At 32.3% G+C, this 20,524-nt stretch overlaps 3 protein-coding genes across 3 annotated transcripts in view; 2 read left to right on the top strand and 1 right to left on the bottom strand.

Moving 5' to 3' along the window:
- The first annotated feature begins 244 nt into the window (after positions 1-244).
- Positions 245-5,282, top strand: LOC146721415 (uncharacterized). The gene is made up of 3 exons (XM_085486794.1): positions 245-327; positions 3,217-3,295; positions 3,727-5,282. The coding sequence occupies exons 1-3, from the start codon at positions 245-247 to the stop codon at positions 3,877-3,879; spliced, it is 315 nt and encodes a 104-aa protein (XP_085342920.1). The 3' UTR covers positions 3,880-5,282.
- A 213-nt stretch (positions 5,283-5,495) lies between these two features.
- Positions 5,496-20,524, bottom strand: part of Smox (Smad on X) — a 37,954-nt gene continuing 22,925 nt past the window's right edge. The window contains exons 2-7 of the mRNA XM_029312602.2: positions 13,884-14,089; positions 12,895-13,106; positions 12,518-12,741; positions 11,620-11,933; positions 10,853-11,162; positions 5,496-10,746 (exon numbers count right to left, since the gene is read on the bottom strand). Of these exons, the coding sequence (XP_029168435.1) occupies positions 10,894-11,162; positions 11,620-11,933; positions 12,518-12,741; positions 12,895-13,106; positions 13,884-14,089 (1,225 nt within the window). The 3' untranslated portion in view covers positions 5,496-10,746; positions 10,853-10,893. The remainder of the gene's footprint in view (positions 10,747-10,852; positions 11,163-11,619; positions 11,934-12,517; positions 12,742-12,894; positions 13,107-13,883; positions 14,090-20,524) is intronic.
- Positions 17,978-19,347, top strand: LOC146721414 (uncharacterized). Its single transcript, XM_085486828.1, has 2 exons — positions 17,978-18,256; positions 19,183-19,347. The coding sequence occupies exon 1, from the start codon at positions 18,026-18,028 to the stop codon at positions 18,230-18,232; it is 207 nt and encodes a 68-aa protein (XP_085342954.1). The 5' UTR covers positions 17,978-18,025; the 3' UTR covers positions 18,233-18,256; positions 19,183-19,347.

Raw genomic sequence — 20,524 nt, 5'->3', positions numbered from 1 at the left:
ATGTAATTTATAATGTAATTTATAATATAATTTATAATTCTTCAATTAAAACATGAAAATGGAAATTAATAAATAAATAAAAATAAATTAATTAATAAATTAATTTATAAATGGAATTTTTCTATTGGATCATTCGGTATGACGTACTGCCGCGCTATTGGCTGTCGACTAGGGACTTTCTTGGGGATTTTTCCTTGCTCCAATTTTGATTAGTCAAAGTCTAATCTTCAATTTTCAATGCTCAATGCTCGATGCATATTCCGATACGGATTTTATAGCAGCATTTCCGTCCAGCTTCTCTTTGTCAGCTGATCTCGAGGCGGATAGGTGAGTAGTTGGTGCCGCTCCACGTTTCAGTGATCGTGTCGGCGAATTAATTACTTGTTCGATGTGTTACGTGTTATTAAATGTTAAACGAGTTTCTCAAATGTTCAGTTAAAATATCGTAAAAACGAGACGTTTCTTTCACAAGATACCGGTAATTGAAGAGGTAATAATCAATGACACACACACATGCAAACGTAAAAGATACGTGTAAAGGACGATTAAAATCGTTCCTTTATTGCTCTCTTTCGGTTTTGATCATTATTTTTTCAAATAAAATCACATACACGTAGACAGGAAAAATATATATCGAAAAAGTAATTTATCTTGTATATGTATATGTATATATAGATATAGATCTATACATATATATATAGATATCTGACGATTAATATTTTTATTTAATATTCATGTATTAAATATAATATTACATATAAACATATATTTTTTGAATCAAGTTGCCCTTTATCACGTAATCGCTTATTATGTAACGAGTGCTTTATTTAACGAAAAAAAATTCATTCATGAAAAGGAACAGTTTATTCTTTTCTTTATCAGCGCAGATAATGCAAAAAAGAATTGTTTTAAGCGTGAGGATATTAAAAAATGGAGTTGAATCAATTAAATTCGCGTGAAAAAAACGATAGACTCAAAAAAAGATTCGTTTCTAATCTTTACAAAGATTCACACGTGTTATCTTTAAGTAATCGGATATAGGTTATGTTACACGAGAGGAAGAATTTCTATTAAATGTATGGATTCATATTTCTGGCTTTCTATTTTACAGCTGATATCTCTCTTTTTTTCGAATAATTAATGTGTTATTTAAAAATTTTTTTAATCTAAGTTTAATTTTCGAATTTTTTTTTCGATGTCTTTCGACGATGTCCTTCGATGATCGGAAACATGTTCATAAATTGAATTTAAAAGATTTTTTATTGTGAGAAATATAATTTAATGCCGTTTTTCTTTGATTTTACATTTAATATTTTACAATAATCGAGAATTATATTTGACATACTTATCATAGTAAGAAAATTTAGTATAATTAATAATTTTTGTACGTTTATTTTTTTCCCAAATTTCTGAATTTTTTCAGTGTTCGTTAAACATGTCTTGATAAAAAAAATTGTAAATCTTATAGAAAATTTAGTAGAATTAATAATTTTTTGTGCGCTTATTTTTTCCAAATTCCCGAATTTTTCAGAATTTTTTTATGAAACATGTCTTGGTAAAAAAATCTTATAGGAAGATGATGAAGAAGGCTCGACGCCAAATTTTTGAAATATTATAGAGAATATTTTGGAAGAGCTGCACATTATTCGTCGCATTATTATTTAACCTTGGCGTCTCCTTCGTGATTTCAAGTATCAATGCAGATTCAACATCCCGTATTCGTTTCAGGAATAATAAAGATGAAGGACAGAATCGCGGGGCTGAACAGCTGATCGTGATCTGTCAAACACCGCGATCTGTCAAATTAAATTTTTTCGTTAAATCGAGCGCGATTGTTGCATAACGAAAAGGCGAATCCCATCTTCCCTCTTCTGAAGACGAAAGTTGGATGAATCTAATTTAAGCCTTCCTTCGTTTTCAGTGTCTCTAGAGCTTTCGTGCTTCTCTATCAGTGCGCGGTTAAATTTAGCCGTATCATTTTAAAGTTGCGGAATACAAAATGATTGAACTTCTGCGCGACTTCGGGTCTTTTATCAGTGCATGCGTGATTCGTGAAAGGCGTAATATTGATAACAGTTTTCTTCCCGAAAGAAGGAGAGAGGTCATATATCTTTTGAATCGTATCGCTCTTGTAAGTTCTGATTTTAATGAAGATAAAAACAGTTTTGCGATGCATTTTGAATCAAGGCGCTAAAATGTATAATACTTGTTAAAATCGTTATAAAATAAATTAGCAGTTTCAGATGATTTCTTTTCTTTACAAGAACTATTAAACTGAACTTACAAGACGCATGATATCAAATTAAAAAAAAAGCGAAATCAGTTGAATTAATAGATTACTCGAGTTTTGATATCTCTTATGACGCGAGAAATTTTTTTTACATATATAGAATGATTGATTCGCGTGTAGGTCAGTACCCTCTTTTTATTAATATTTTGGAAAAACCATTTTAGTAGATAATACACTTTAATCTGATATGCTCCTGATATCGTAAATACATATTTGTAGAATTTTATATGACAGATCACACAAATTTAAATATTCTTACGATATCTTGTTCAATATTGACATATTCTGTCAAGTTTTTAATATATGTGTGATCATTATATTATTTATTATATTATATATTATAATTAATATTTTTTATATTATGTATAATGTATAGTATTTATTATTATATTATATTATATTAATTAATATCATAATGATCACATTTTTAAGAAATAAAATTAAAGAATTTATATATAAGAAAATTACTTTTAATTGGATATCTAATTTTAAGATTTTATTTTTTACATCTAGTGTTCATATAAAATAATATAGTTGTATAAAATAATGTGCTCTGTTAAATATAAAGATGTAACCCCGGAACATTTTAAATCATAAAGAAATGTTACATATAAAAATATATGCCACAAGCATCTTTATTTGCAACATAGACATTTTATTATCTATTCAAATGAATATTTTGACGTCACAGATTTGTTCGCGACACGATAAAAAACTGCATCGTGTTTTACGCGAAACATTTTTGTATTTTTAATTTATGTATTTGCTTTGTAATCTTGCTGCTTCGTCATGTACTTCCTATTCATTATAATATATATGTATAATTTGAAGTCGTGGAAATTGAATTAAATGCATTTTCCCACGTAATGCATCAACAAGGAAACAGTGTTGTTTTTCATGAGACTTATACTTTCTTTTTTTTTCAGGTTACACAAACGAAATTGTATTAACGAGATGCATCCGACCTATCCTATGTTATACGCTCTCCGCTTGACTTTGAATCAGGTGACTTGTTATTAACTTACTTCTTTAATTAATATTTCTATTTATTATATTATGTAATTATATTATTTTTTAATATTATAAATATATTATTTCATAATTTATAATTATTAACTGTAATTAAAATTATATTAATTATAGTTTATATTTTATAATTATCTATTTATTTCGTTTAATGATTTGCATCTTTGAATATATTAGGTATATACATATATATAATTAAATTCATTAATTTATATAACACAATATTATATTTATAATATTATAAAATAATATAATTATACAATATATGTATAGTGTCAGAGATGCAAATTATTAGACAAAATGAATGGATAATTATTATATTATAAACAATACAGTAAATAAATCACGCGTGAAAAACAAATTGTGATGAAAGATTCCTTGAATATATATGAAATTGTTCTTGTTTCCAGGGAGCGGGTTCAGCATTGTATAAGGCCAAGGGATTAGATCGCGGCACCGCGACATCCGCAATCTTCCTCGCGACCATCGGACTGTCTATGAGCATGTTCTCCTTGAAGCAGATGCAGTCGTCACACCAGCGCCGTTTGCGAAGACTCTGTTAAGAGTTGCGATCGCAGTCGTACGTTTCATCTCCAAAATCGACGGTCAACTGGAAAAGGAAAACTTCACCGCGATCATGTCCAATTCCCTTCATCACGGACGATGATCGATTTTCTGAAAAGTAGCAATATCGCGATGTACATCCGGTCGAGACCCTCCAGTCCTTAGCATCTTAGGACGATGGTTTGCGCGTTCGAGGTCTCGAATTTTCGATCGGTGTGCGTATATCTTCTCTTAGAACACGCATAGCGCAAGGGTCGAGTCTGAAAAAGAGATCGTATCATGTCCTCGATTCGCAGACGCGCGCTTTAGCTACATCAAATTTAGCACTTGGTACAGGCACTCGATTAACTCGACGGGGATTTTATCTAAGATTGCATCGACTTCGAAATGTAAATACCCTATCTGACACTCGCACCAAGTGCAATCACTTCTGAGGGGGATACTTCGTCACGGAAGAGACGGTATTTCTAGTCTTGCGAGCAAATGCTGCCACTTCTACGAGACAATTTGTAGCTTTTGTTTTTTTTTACACCCGAGAGAAGAACTTTCGTAAGTAATCGATATATCAGAAGATCGCGGTTACTTTGCATCACGATTTATCCTAGTTTACTCCAGTTATTTTCGAACGTAGTTCCTTGCACGATGCACGATGAAGCATTTGCTGATATAATATAGTACCTTTTTGTGATATATCGTATACGATCCTTGATGCCGAACCGAGTTGAAACGAGAAGAAATAGGTCGAAAAATGTGATATTGGTCGATGTTGATTGTTCTTAATACAATTGATTAAAACTACATTTTACTCTAAGTAAGATTATATAAATTTTATTTTCCCACTTATCATTTATCTACAACTATTTATTATATTCAAAGAATTTTAGAGCACTTTAAATTAGATCCTGGTCGAAAGTTCTTCTCGATGAGGTAGAAAACTGCGAACTCGATCCAAAGAGTTTCATGGAACAGAAATCGATCTGTTCGTGCTAGCTTATATTAACTGAAGGTTTAACGTTATTAGGTAGAATTTCAAATTGCAATTTAATTATACTATTCATCGATCGAACATTATTCATGATACTTATTCTCCTTTCATCGCTGTAAAATCACGCTGAAATATCGTTCAATTAGAAACAAAATATATAGATCACTCGTGTTATTGTGTTCTTTTTCTGTCTCTCCTGCATGTTCACTGAATTAATAGAAAATTCTGATAAAACTTTTTACCAATCCCAATTGATGATATAAATTTTGATTTTATGATGACAAACTTTTCGTGCTACAGAATTATATATATATATGTATCGTTGTATAAATTTACACTTGTATAATCGTATATGTGCCATCTCAGAGCATTTGTAAGATTAATCACATTGTTTTTAATAAAATGTTGATTCAATTAGCCAAGAGATACTTATCTTTGAATGCAAGATTTATGCTTACATACTTTTGCAGAGAAAGGAAGAAGTGTTGAGAAACTATATAACGAGAAAGCAAAATCGTTGTGCAACACCGTGTAACGAGAGAATTATTAATATAATATAATATTAATATAATATAAATAATATTATAAAAAGAAACATTGGGACAGCTCTCTCTTTCTTTTTCTCCCTCATTTAGTCTCTTAACGTGTACATTTATTCATAATTATTATACAGTCTCAGGCTCGATATTCCACTTTTCTGTACTCTCTTCTTCATTCTCTCTTTTCGCACTCTTTCGTTTGCGTATTTTCATAAAAAGTCATGTCTATGTTGCAAAAATAAAAAAAATGAAAATATATCGCAAAAATCGAATTTTGTCAGATATAGAACGATTTCCTTTTTGGATTTTTATACATAAAGTTGTTCATTTTTTCGTTTATTTCATTTTTGCATTTTGTTCACATGGACATGACTATTCATACATACAAGAAATATGTATACAAGTAATTTATATATGTATATGTATATAGAATTAAAAACCCGCGATCGTCGGGCCGCTCGATTCGAGAAATTTCATTTAGATAGAAGAATATATATATATTATACATTTTCGAATAATTGATCCTGCTGAAGATACATAAAAGGGAAACATTTTTTTATATTCGCGATGATGCATCATTTTTGGGGGCCAGGGAAGACCAGGAATTCAAAAATTTAATTTCTCAAGAGAGAAAAATTCGATTATTCGCCAATATTTCATTATTTTCGAAATAAAAAAGGGGGAAAAAAATTTGTTTTTTATTTAAATAATATTTAAGTTAAATCTATCATTGGATCAAAATAAAAATCGCAAGTTTGCGTATAAAAAATCTGCTCCTCTGGGCGCGGCTCTGTATCACAGTTATCTCTCTCTCTCTCTCTTTTTTTCTTCAACCCCATACAACGAACGATATCATTGCACAATGATCGCTTGACATTTGTAATATTGCGCGAGGATAATTGATATGTCAAAATATACACAGGGTGTATATTAAACTTTTATCACGAGCCACTTTTCCTTATTCTTGATGAAAAGTGACAGAGATAAAACGCTCCGAGTACATTGATGCGATATTACAAATTGCGGGATTACAATGCGATAATATCGAATGATATGGCTTCATCTTAGTTTTAGGGAATCGAATATATATAATAATATCGGATAAAACAGCAGAGTCGAAGGAGGAAAAGGATAAGTGGCGAGTCTCATTCTCGGCTTTTCTCTCTATATCTGTAATTATATTCTCTTAACAATAATTCTAATGGCAGTCTATGTGTGCGAGGAGGTATCTGTCAAGTCAGCTTTTGACAGTTACAAACACGTGACATATCAATTCCATAGTGTTCTTTAATTATTATATATGTGCCGCGAAGTCGAAGCCGACTAGGCTCGTTGAATGATAACGCGAGGATGGAGACATCAACGAATTATTTTTCGCAAAAATGAGAAAGTAAACCATTTTCGATATCAATGTGTGATTCGAGCTGCCCAACGATTGAGATATATGTAATGGGCTTTCACGGATGCGTCACTTTCTGTCATCTCGTATAAAAAGACAGACTAGCTCATAAATATTCGCCTTTTCATATTTTTTCTTTTTTTTTCTAAAAATGTAAAAATTTAAAAAGTTTTGTATTATAAAATATGTGAGCCAAATTGATTCATCTTAAGGTTCTAAAATTATTTCGAGTTATAAATTCTACGAGCAGGCAAATATTTATAAGCGACAGAATATTTAAAATCGATCGTACGCGACAATACATTACAAGAAAATAAACTTTACTCTATTTTTTAATAGTCATTTGTAATCCATTTAATTTGCAATATCGAAAGATGTTCTGTGAAAGCCCAGCACGCTTATCTAAGGAATTAAACTACAAAGTGGCGATACAATCTGGATAATTGTTTTCTTAGCTTTCTTAATTTCTTTCATGCTCTCACTTATTCTGTATGTGCTTTTTTTCCTTCAATTTTCTTCTATCTCACTACAAGTCATATATCGCCTCTTCCCCTCGTACATATAAATTCTTATTGGAACGTAGGACTGGACAACTCTTTTAAATATTTGTAAACGACATGAATAATTTTAGATACAAAATACTTGGTTGGTATTTGGTATCTTGTATCCAATACACTCACAAGTATCTTGTTGCTCAACATATACAAAGTATCTCATACACTGAAAAAACATTTATATTTCAATACTGCCATATAAATCATTTATTTGAAACAAATGTTTATCTGTTTTGAAAAGGATTTTCTTATATCAAATAAATATTTTTTCACAAATATCAAATTAATATTATAAATTAGTTTAAAATGATTTATAAGATAGTATTGGAATAAATATTTGAATAATTTTTTTCAATGCATAATCTGATGTTTAATACGATAGAGCTACTTGCGTTATTTGCATTCGAAATATCATATATTTGTTGAAAATATTACGTCCAGCCCTGGCGCCAAAATAGGTAACGTAATACAATTTATTCTTTAACATTTATCTGGTTCTCTCACTTGCGCCGAAAGATTTGATCGACGCATCGTCGTCGTCACTTTAGCAATATATCTAAAACCATCAACACATATTCGCATCGATCGTTAATCACATAAAACGATGACTCGCAAATAATATATTAAATGTTAGAGTAATTCGCGACAGATCGCAAAATTCAGAATCGCACATTTTCTGATTAAAAGAAAAATCATTTCTTATACATGTAAAATGACATTTGCATTAAAAAAGATCTTGGGCTACAATTTAACAAAGATTCCGTAAAAGAGAGTAATAATTAATTAAAATAATCAGTTGTAATTTCATTCTATTAAAAAAAATCATTGCTTTATTTAACGTCTTCGATTTTAGTTAAAATAAAGTGGTGCGAGTAGAGATACTTGAATTATATTATACTATAGTAAATATCATCGCAATAAATATGTGATATGTGTAAAGGAAACGCGGCAGTTAACGTAAACGACGCTGTCAATGAAGAGGAATCTTTCTTCGAATCGCTCGTTTAAATGATATTCTTTTTAACTCGTGACAATTTAAGGATTTATCGCTTTATATTTCGTACTGAAGATTAATAGCCGATAAGAAAATTCAAGCGTAAATTTCGCATAAGATCTTTCTGTGCCACAATAAAATCATTTTTTAGTGGTCTCGATATCACTTAAAATTTATTACGTATTATTATTATTATCATCCTAGCCATTTGTCTTTTATTCCACTCAGTTTTGGAACGTAATAATTCGCCATTCCACATTCCAGTTTCTTCGATAGGCTTCGTATCTTGAAAAGCATCTCCAGAATTTCTTGACAGGGTAACACAGAATTTCATGAGTTGAGTTTAGCCGGCTTAGTGGGGTGTCGTCAATTCCTTTCGTGAATTTTTCATTTTTCTTCCTGAGACTTCACTTCTTGAAACACTGGGAATTGATGTTATTGATGGGATATAATCCATCGATAGGAATACGGAAAGACAGCAGACGTAAAAGATTTAAAAACTCGAACTTTTATGACTTTATAGAATATTTATACCTTAAAAGGTAAGATGTGTGTGCGTATGTGTGTACATGTGTGTGAGGATGATGAATTATGGCAGGTTTCTATTGGTAACTATAATATAAGAGGATTAAAAATTTTTCAATATAACAATATTTTTAAAGCAAGTACATGAACGGCCGATTTTTGTTCGCATATGTAAGACCGGTGTAAGGCTCAGCCTTACGTTTTAAATATTTCACATTGTCGGAAGCGATAAAAAGAATAAGAAGACATTTAGGTACAGAGTAGGACCTCTATAACTTGGACAGCATGAGACTGAATGAGAGGAAATTTCTGAAAAAAAGAAAAAAATAATAAGGTACTCTTACCATAAGCAACTGCTTATTATAATATACCATGAAGATGGCATAACATTAGTGTTGATGAAAGTACGTGTGGAAAGAATACAGGAAAAACTAATACTAGGAATAGCAAAGTTACGGATGGCCAATTTAGAGGTCCTACTGTACTCGCAACAATTTAGGTACGCAGTTACCTTCATCGTTAAACAAAGCAAAATTTATTTTTCGGATCCAAACAGAGTAAAAGAGAGTATATATATATAATATATATATATATATATATATAGAAAATACAACATAAATTAAATATATTAAATAATATATATTAAAAAGTTTCTTCATACGCATAAATCTTGCATTTAAAAAAAATTGTTTACACTTGTCATTAAAGGAAACATACATAACAATTGGGGTGAATGTACTCACTGTGCTAAAATGTCATAAACGATCACATTAAATGTACATTCGAGAGTGAGTCGTATATAATGTAATTTTTATAATTCACTAGAAAAAATATATATCATTGATATATATGTAAATTTTATAGACACAGATAATGTTACGTTGCGTACTGGAAAATCTTATGCGATGACGCAACAAATTTTAAATATTCTTACCGGTATATATGCTATCGTGATCTTCCATAACAAATATCGTGAAATGAGATACGTGTATATATACATGTGTATGTGTGTGTCTGTGTGTTCTTGGGTGTACACTTATGGATATATTATAAAATATTCAAATAGATTCCATAGCGCAAGCTAGTGAAATTTTAACACACACACAAACACATACATACATACATACATACACACACATACATACATACACACGCACATACATAATATATTAATGTATATTATATAATGTATCTCGTAAAGATCTGGCGTATACTGTAATACAACGATTGTAATAGTTGTGTCTGCTTTAATAAGCAATAAAAATATGTAAAAGACTGAGCTCTGTATTAGCGCGCGGTACATATATACATATATTTATATATATAAATATCACTCTCGTTTTTTTATTACTTATACACGAATCGACTAAACTCGGATTATGATCACCCTGGATATATCTTGTACGCCAATTGCGGTACACGATGCCCGCGATATAAATGAGTCGAGGCATCTCTTCGCGTCCTCCGCGTGTCTCCGTATTTCCTCTCTTCTCATCACAACAAACCGTGTGTGTGTGTGTGTGTGTGTGTGTGTCTGTGTTCGCGCGCGTTGTGTACGTGTATATGTGTGGTAAAACACAAGCTTTATTATATTTACTATGATATTTATACTGTCGCGCGCAAGCGACTCGTCGCTCTTCAATCGCACTCTTTTGCTCGCGCGTTTACGCCGTGGTCGTCCCCGTTGTTGCTCAATTGCACGACATTTGAGAGAAAGCCACTGCTACGACGCGGAAAACTCGATATATCCGTTGTGCCCGAACTGTTTCTTTTTCCCCAAACTGCTGCTAAGCCTTGCTAGCAGCTTCTTCGTATGCCTCTTTTTTTCTTCTCCTGCGTCTCACTGTGTGCAGTGATCGTTCGAGGAAATCTGAACAAGTTAAATTTTCACACGTATTGTACACAATGATAAAGGACAAGCCGATCGACGGCGACGACGACGACGATGACAGCGCATAAAAGATATATATTCTCACGTGTTCTTCCATCCAAAACGTACGAGGAGGATGCAAAACACTTAGGACATCGAGGAACAGGGTAGACGAGGCGAGCCCATCTGCGTGAGTACCCTGTCGAGCCACTGGAGCGGCCCGTTTAAATGCAACTCGATCCAACAAGGAGTCGAGGTGACCGTCTGCCGGCGATATTCCGCGCCCCAGCCCTTCACGAAGCTCATCCGGATCGTGCACATACGCGTCAGCTGGTACACTGCCTCGAAGCCCTGCGACACCGATTGCGACAGCAACGCCGCGAATTCCTGGTTGTTGAAGATCTTCAAGTTACATCCTGGAAGCCAACAGACAAAATCAATTTTTTGAATCAAAATCCAAGAGGGATTGAAAAAATATACACCCGGAGAATGATGAAAAGAAAAATGCAGGAATTAAAATGTAATTCATTAATCTTCAATTATCCTAATGCAGTAGAATGCATACAAATGTGTTATACTCTTCTCGCGTTATATTTTTGTATGTTAAAATAAATTATTTAATTATTGTTTTATTTTATTTCATTCTTTTTGCATTTCATTTATTACATTTTAATTTGATAAATAAGTATTTTATTAACAATTATAAAATGTTGAAGAACAAAGAATATGATAAAATAATGAAAACCAAATAATTAATATAGGAATGGATTAAATGTTCAATTCTTAAGTAATTCCTCCGATTGAATTATAAAGCAAATAAAGAGAAAACATATCCTCAGGAAGCATATATGTATATAAAAGAAACACACTTACCTGGCGGTATTTTGCAAACGGTGGCCGGGTGCCAGCCGTAACGTTGATTGCAATTAGGGCTCTGTACAAAGATACTCGAGTCGGATAAACACTCGGCGAAGACCTCGCCGCCGATGTAGTAGAGCCTGACGCCTTTGCCGATGTGTCGCCTGGTCTGCTCGACCACCGTGTTCCGGTTCACGTTGGACAGCAGGCCGAGGCAGAAGCGCTCCGAGTTGCTCGGGTCGGTGAAGCCGTCCACCGTTATACTCGGCTGCGACGCGTGAAACGTTTCGCCTACTCTCGTGTTTAGCTCGTAATAGCTAATTGAACACCTAGCGCAACGACAAAATGGAAGTACGTATTAAACCAAGCGCCATTACGTGGCGTGATTAAGAAGATGAAAAACAAAAAAAAATGAATTTCTGCGATATTCTCTTACATTAAGACTCCTGCCTCCTCGCCGATCAAGTTGGAATTGTGACGTCACTTCAAATGGCTTTAGCACATTCTTAAAATACCTCAAAAACTATTCTTTTCCATTTACAATCAATCAACAGGAAAATTAATTATGAAGCTGTAATATGAAGCTTAGTCCGTCTGCTCTTTGCATATGCGCAATCATTCCGTATAAAAAAATCTGATATCACGATCATTTTACGGTTGTTGATTGATTGTCGAGGGAAAAGAATAATTTTCTAAGTATTTTAAACAACTGATGTCACAATCCAACATAACCGCGGCGAGGATCCTTAATAATCGATCTTCTCCACAATTATCTGATATCTCTCTTTCTCTGTTTATTTCTATCATTAATTTTATCCCGCATATAAAATATGCGAGAGTCTTTAGTCTGTCCTCCGTGTGTCTTCCGTGTCTGGAGGCGCGATACGCAATGTTGTTCATTAATCATCCTCACCAGAACGCGGGCTCGCAATACATAACCGGCTGCGCGTCCACGGGACTCGGCGACAGGCGTGACAGAGACATGTTATCGTTGTGGTCCATGTTGTCGCCGTCCTCGCTGATGTAACCAGGCGGTGGCGTATCTGCCGGTGGATCCATGGATCCTGGGGCGGGATGGGGCGAGCCCTGCACGCTTCCCAGACTTCCGACACTCGCCGGACTCGTTGCCTGCATACTCTGAAACGTAGATAATCGTGAGCGACGTGTCTCGTTTATCAGAATTTATAGTCGCCGATGTCTCACTTCTAATCTACTTGGAATTATCCGTCATTCATACGCAGCCCGTATCGCAAATCGTAAAATATACCAGTCCGCTATTCAGCTACTGACCTGCATTCCTTGGTACGGATTATTTGGTTGTTGCTGCTGTTGCGGGGACTGCGGTATGTTCTGCTGTTGATTATGCTGGTGATTTAGGGTCGCGTGGAAGCTCGTGTTCTCCGGCACGCTGACGCTGAGCTCCTCGAGGGAGGTGTTGTAGAGGACGGTGGTGTTCTCGTCGCTGGTTAGATTGTGCCGCGGCACGAGAATGGCCGGCAAAACTGCAAAGTTTCGTGCGCCGCGATTAGGTCACGCGATTCCACCAAGCCTCGCTATACTTATACGATTGTAACGGCCGATTAACGGCCCTTTACAGGGAAAAGAGAAACGGAAATGGAGAAAGAAAGAGAGAGAGAACGGTAATTTGAGTAATGTATCGCCGCTTTTCTCTCACAAAGAGACAAGTTGATGTACATATATCAATTTCACCTTCGCTATAAATACTAACAACATTGTTGCTCGCGCGCGAGCAAAAGAATTTATTGAACGTGTAAAGGAAATGGTGTACGAGAAAAATGGCGATATTTTTCCATGATAAATAAAATGCTTTCCAAACAACGGAACATAGTCAACACTGTATGACATAGTGTTACATAGTGTTGACTTGTACAGCATAACTTTAATTTTTTTTTAGTTTTTCCTATGGGAATATCATTGTGTAGAAAAAATGGGTACCAAATGTAAATTGGTACTTTTGGTACCAATTGGTAACCAAATGTAAAAACAATAGTATCCATTATTGAACGTGTAAAGTAAATGATGTAAGAGAAAAAATGGAGATACTTTTCCATGATACATATAGTTTTTCCTATACCGGAATACCATTTTGTAGAAAAAATTGGGTATGAAATGTAACCATTCGTACCAATTGGTAATCAAATGTAAAAACAACGGCATTCGTGGAGTGATATAAAACGATACAATCGAACATCAGCCTTTTAGCTGGAAAGGAGTTATATAATGAAGACTTGGATGTATACGTAGCCGCCTTGGTGTACCTGGCGTTTGTATTCGTTGATAATGGTAAGGATTCACGCAGACCTCGTCGCGTTTCTGGGTGAAGGCGTACTCGCAGTGCTCGATCGCCCTCAGCTCGTGGTGCGACTGCAGGTCCGGCCAGCGCCAGAGTCGGCAGTAAATCACGTGCGGGAGACCCTTTCCGCGAACTCCTTGAACGCCGTCCCCGACACCACCCGGGCTAGGCCTGCAAAGATAAAAGCATGCGTTACTTTTGCAATTTTTCACAAAAATTAATATTATAATTTATTATGGCTGAATCAATTTACACACAAGCTCGACCAAAATTTGGTACATTTAAAAATGGCATCTAAGAATCTTCAGCATGTGTTTTCTCGCCTCTGACGTCACAATACAAGATGACCGCGGCGAGAATTTGAAATAACAAAATTGTTTTCAAGCCTGTGTGCAAATTATAATTTGTCGGAATTTGATGATGAATATACGATAACGAGATATGAAGACAAACTCTGGGTGTTAAATCCAACTCTCTTTCTCTGCATCATGCGCAGCAACCGCGTACCCTACACCGGAAGTGTCCGGAAAAAGAAAAAGAATCCAGCTGGAATTCGCTGCGCAAAGTCTTTAGGGCTGAGAAATTTCGCGAGATTACGTATTTCGTTGTCGTGTAAAAGACACGCGGACAAAACAGACGACGTTACACAGTCGTATACAACCGACTGTAATAGTCTATTCAGCTTGTCAATATTATCCGGGCGGGCGTACGAGCCGATTCTCTGTGATGTGTGCACGTCGAATACATCAATGCCTTTTACAACCACACAATAATCAATGTACCGTCCTGTAATTCGTGTGACGAGAAAGGAAATGTCGCATATTCAGACAGAGATATATGACAGCTATATGAGCATTCTTCTTCGAGCGTCTGTAAACGACCTTAGAACAAAATTCGACAGATTAATTTATACAAATTGAACAACATTTTTTGCTTATTTAAAAACAAAAAAAAATAATATAATAAATATATATGTATAATAAAAATATATAAAATATAATATAATAAATAATGATGATAAAAAATTGGATAGATTAATTTATAAAAATTGAAAAAAATTTTTTTGCCTATTTAAAAACAAATAAAAATATATAATAAAAATAAAAATAATATAATAAATATATAAAATAAAATATATACATATAATAAATATAATAATTCTAAGACATTGATATTTTATAAAAAAAAGCGTAAAAAATATAATTTTTGCGTGAGCAATGACGTATATATTATTATGCGATGCAAAGGGAATTAACGAGATTCTTTAAGCCATATAAAATTAATGACAAGCTACGCGAGAAGAACGCAAAGACCGTGATTTGCGGAGCGGATAATCGCCGGTATTCTTCCGCACCACCGTGCGGAATTAAACGGTATTTAATTGCAAAATACTCGCTGTTTCGCGCTCGCAAAAATTCCGCGAACTAAGGAGGCAACGCGATTTTTCTCCGGAAAAAGAGAGAAAATTGTCACTGCATGTCGCGTAATTACGCTTTATACTTATATATATATATAATTGCGACTCGCGATTCATTATAGAATCTCGACGGAATAAAATGTTACTTCCGGATCCAAGATCGCGAACTCTCTGCTCGTCAGCACCAGACATGTTTTTTTCTTTTTCTTTTCACTGATATCTGGATTATTGAAAAATGCTTGAAATGATGAGAAATTATCGAGACATCGATAATGTTTCCAATGGATAACGAGATTACATCCTTGTGTAAATTTTCAGTTCAAGAATAAAAAAAAAAGAGGAAAGTATTCTGCTTCTAATCAAATCTAAATTTTTGCAAATATTCGTTTGCTTTGGAATAAATAATTTCTCGCCGATGTATACTTTTCGCATATCGTGCACTGAAAAAAAATTTGTTAACTTGGCTAAAATCTTTCGACTAAATATTATTTTGTTAATTGAACATATAAAAATATTTTAATATTTTTTAAATATAAAATAAAATATAAAAAATATTTAAATTAAATATAATATATTAAAATCTAACAAAACGTATCATATTTGACTTAAATATAAAAACGAAAAAAAAAAATTAAAAATAGTTGAAAGTGAAATGACTTTTTCACATATATGTACATTAAATAATGCCTTCACTTAAAATCGATCTGCGAAAATTCAAATAGAATATTTAATCATGACTGATTTTATAATCTGCTTTCATAAATTCGCTCGATTAGATTCATAAAATCGGTCATTCATCCATCCATTTCAAAAATGCAATGGACGATGACTTTATCTACTGCTATTCAACTTTGCAAAAAACGTTTAATTACTATATCATGCTCTTTAACATTTTAATCGCTTTTTTTCCTCGATAGAAAGTTAACAGTTTAAAAGCATTTTTTACTACTTTAAAAAAGAGTCTTTACTTGGATATAAAAATGTTAACTTGAAAACTGTATAAAAAGTTTACTTCATACCTCGTATATATGTCGTATTAGGCCAATGGTTATTTTCAGCAAATGGCTTTTGACTAGTCAAATGTTACTTTCCTGGTCACATGTTATTTTCTTAAGCAAATACTATTTGACAGAACAATAAAGTTATTCTTACTTCGTATAATTATCATGCAAATATCATTTATTACATGAAATATCGAGGACTGAGAGAAAATAATGAGTATTGAAATATTAATTCAAGTAAAGAAATAGTAGTATTCCATATCTCAAAACATATAAATTACTGCAGATCTGCAGTATAATAAATGATACTTGCATGATAATTATACGAAGAATAACTTTATTGTGCGTTTGCCGAAGAAGAGTATCGTTAATAAATAACAATGAAAGAAAAAAACTGTTCATAAGACTTTAAAATTGGCGAAATTGACTTTAAAATTGACGAAATTGAATTTGACATAACCATGACCTTACAAATATTGAAATGCATCAATGCATGACCATTTGCATAACAGCGGTCTATCAAATAGTATATTTGCTTAACAAAATAACATTTGACCAGGAAAGTAGCATTTGAAAAGAGACAAAAACCATTTGACTAGTCAAAAATCATTTGCTGAAAATAACCATTGGCCTATGACATATATAAAACCATTGAATTGATCATAATCATCACCATTAATGAATAATACATGATTCAGTTCATTATTTTACTGTTACTACTTTTTCATTATTGAAAATAATGAATTTTCAACTGTCGTTGGATATTCCAAAATCGAGCCAGACCATGCTACAATTTTGAGTGAAACTATTATTCAACAAAATGTAAATATTTCTCATTCTTAAAAAATATAGAGTTAAATAAAATGTTTAAATTGTTTGATTTTTTCAGATCATGCAACATTTCTTGAATATCCAACTGATTATTGATTCAGTTTCATCAGAGAAGATTAAGATAAATTATCTAGTGGCACAAACATTACAATGACGCATTTTTATTATTGAACCAAATTTATCACTATAATAGAATGATCAATAACAAATCAATTACTACAAAATTATCGTTAAAAAGATTCATTTGTATGTTCTCATGTATATTTTAAGTTGATTGCAATGGAAACTGATTAGAAATCTAAAAATGATTATGACGTTACAATAAAGGAAAATGGAATAATAATTACAATAATTAAAAAAAATGAATTTATGTTTCGCTTGAATTTCAAATTGCAACGAGGAAAAGAGCACGATGCATACGTCACTGGGGAATTTTATTTACTTCGTTTCCTTGACTTTTTGCTATTTCTTACTCACACCAGACCGAATGACACTACTATATAATAAAAATAATATGACGTTGTATTTTAGATCAATGGTGATTAAATGTCAAATCAATACTGCTTTTAAGATAAATATACAATATCTTATATTATTCAGTATAATCAGCATTTTTTTTTCTAAACTTCTTTTCGTGTAATTCTATTTTAAATGTATAATATATTGCGAACGGAAAAATTCCACCGCTTTAAAAACAACAGCATTTATCAATTCCAAGAAATGAGTAAATAATGATATTGATTGCGTTATCCTTCTCGCTTATTGGTTCTCCACTTATCCGAGATTTGTATAAATATCAGTGAAAGATGCTGGCATCGGTTAGTACGGTTAATAAGCTCTAAAACTTCACAATTAAAAATGGCTCTGAAACTGATGCTTGTGGTGTGCATGTTGGCTATCGCTGGGCTAATGATGGTGTCTATGGTCGAGGCTGAATGCCGTTGGACAGGATGCCATGCTCACTCAGCTGGCGACTGGTGCAACGTTTTAGGACCAGGATATCATGTAAACAAATGGGAACGTTGCAACGGCCTCCTGGGAAAGCAAGAATATTGCTGTAATTAAAACGGCCGTTTCATTCAATTAAAGGTAAATATTGTGTTAATGCACGCAGAACATTTCTCTAATTTACCCTGAAAATCATGGTAATCATGGATAATATGCAGGGTGTCTCCAGCAGACTCAATGACAAAAATTCCCTGACTTTTTTAGATTTTCTGATACCAGAAATGAATTTTTTCCCTGACTTTTTAGTATTATTTTTTCCAAATACATAATTGCATAGATCTATATGATAAATCGATTCAATGTTACGATAATCGAAATAAATATGGAACTACAAGCTATTTAAATAATCACCTTTTTTGTTTATATTATAACAAATCTTTTAGTTTTGCCTCTATCAAACATATTGAAGTAAAATAACACGACGATCAAAATATAAATTAACGAACACGCTGTAGATGAATCGATTTTTGGGAGTCAAGAAAAAGTTCATATTTATTTATTAAAAATTTCAAATTATTGAGACAAATGTAGAATAATGTGAAAAAATTCAGATAAACAGTAAAATTTTCTGACTTTTCCTTTTCCCTGACAAGTTCCAGATTTATAAAATTCCCTGACAATGCCCGGTTTTTCAGATTTTCCTGACTGCTAGACACCTTGATTTTTTTATGACTTTCTCTAATTAATATTTACCACAATATATAATATTAATATGTACATAGTAAAATTAATCGAGCATATTTTATATCTTATATATATTATAGAGATTAATATTTAATAATAATAATCTAAATATAAATAATTATATTCTAAATATTAATATTTTTATTGTGGTAAATATTAATCAGAGAAACTCTTATAAAATTCTTCCAGTACCATATTGTTTCATGATTATCATGATTTTCAGGGGTTTTAAGAGAAAATTCTCTCTGTGTGATATTTGACAAAGTTGTAATTATTTGTTAACAATACATTAATTTTAATTAATTATATATATATTTTTATAGGCAATGACTCCGTCATAGACCAAAAATGTGCACCCAAAAGTGTCCACCAATAGACGATTATTTTATACATAACAAAGTTTGGTTTTATTTACTTTTATGAAGACTAAGTTTCCAATATAAAAGAATTAAAGCATTGAACTCTAAATAAAGACTATTTTTCGAATACTTCACTAATTACATTTTATTATATCACTATCCTGAAAATTTCGATTATTGTATCTTTCATTTAATTGTAAGTAATGCCAAATTGAGCAAAATATAAAGAAAATATAAAGTTGTAGGGTTTATTCTTCAAATAAACAATATAAATATTTTGTGTGAGAAATATCGAAATTGTTTGCCATTTATAGATTCCTCATTTGAAATACAAATATTTATAAAAGAGACATATTTATTTTGTTCTAATTCATATTTCGTGTTGTGTGGAGTTAATAATCGAAAAGTATTTGAATCGATATTCAAAAATCAGTAATATTTTCTAATTACAAGCTAAAATAACATTAAATACTTTACACGGCAAAATAAAACAATAAAACAAAGTGAACGTATGCAGTACAAAAAGGAAAATTATTTTTCATATAAACAAATCCAAAAAATTATTATTATGAACGTTAGTTTGACATATTTAAAGTGAAAGAGTGAATAAGATTAAAAAATATGGAATCGTCATCGTTGGTTATCAATTTCGAATTGAGACGATGTCAAGAAGTTTTGACAGATGGTACAGCTAAAATTAATAAGAAAATGCTCCAGAATTATCTTTATATTTTCGTCTTTTGAAGCCATTCAATGTTTACAAAAATTACCACTGTCAAATACCAACTAAACTGTCGGGTGAGATCGCGAAAAAAATTGCAGAAAAATCAAAGTAATGTTAAAAATCACATTCGAATTGAACAACTGCTGATTATTGACATATTCAAAGCAAAAAGGTATTTCCATCAAATGGCAAACAATCGTTCCATTTTTAATGTATTGTTGAGTTTTCTAGTAAATCTGAATACTAGAACAGAGTATTAAATAGCAAAATCGAAAATGCATTAATCATTAATGCACTCATTGAAATCATTGTTAAAAAAAAAAATAAATAAATAACGAACATAAACGAAATAAACGAACGTGATAATATATGTTCAATTAACAAAATAGTAATTCAGTTAAAAAGTTTAGTCAGGAAAACCAATTTTTTTACAAAATTTACATCTCAAATAATTATAAAAATTAAGGAACGTGTTCTACATATCCGGTTCTTATTTAAGATCGTTAAAAGTGAGAAAATACGACTATAGGATTGAGTTTATGAAATTTATGATAAGATTAAATGTGTAACATTTCCGTCAAT

Source organism: Nylanderia fulva, unplaced genomic scaffold, assembly GCF_048542155.1.
Source record: "Nylanderia fulva isolate GAGA-0341 unplaced genomic scaffold, ASM4854215v1 Scaffold48, whole genome shotgun sequence".
In the NCBI taxonomy this organism is placed as follows: Eukaryota; Metazoa; Arthropoda; class Insecta; order Hymenoptera; family Formicidae; genus Nylanderia; species Nylanderia fulva.
This window is presented reverse-complemented; position numbering and strand designations above follow the sequence as displayed.

Excerpts from the sequence above, each read along its gene's own strand:
- LOC146721415 (XM_085486794.1), top strand. The coding sequence starts at position 245 with ATGCTCGATGCATATTCCGATACGGATTTTATAGCAGCATTTCCGTCC. Across the intron at positions 328-3,216 it reads GCTGATCTCGAGGCGGATAG|GTTACACAAACGAAATTGTA; the intron begins GTGAGTAGTTGG and ends TTTTTTTTTCAG. Across the intron at positions 3,296-3,726 it reads TCCGCTTGACTTTGAATCAG|GGAGCGGGTTCAGCATTGTA; the intron begins GTGACTTGTTAT and ends TCTTGTTTCCAG.
- LOC146721414 (XM_085486828.1), top strand. The coding sequence starts at position 18,026 with ATGGCTCTGAAACTGATGCTTGTGGTGTGCATGTTGGCTATCGCTGGG.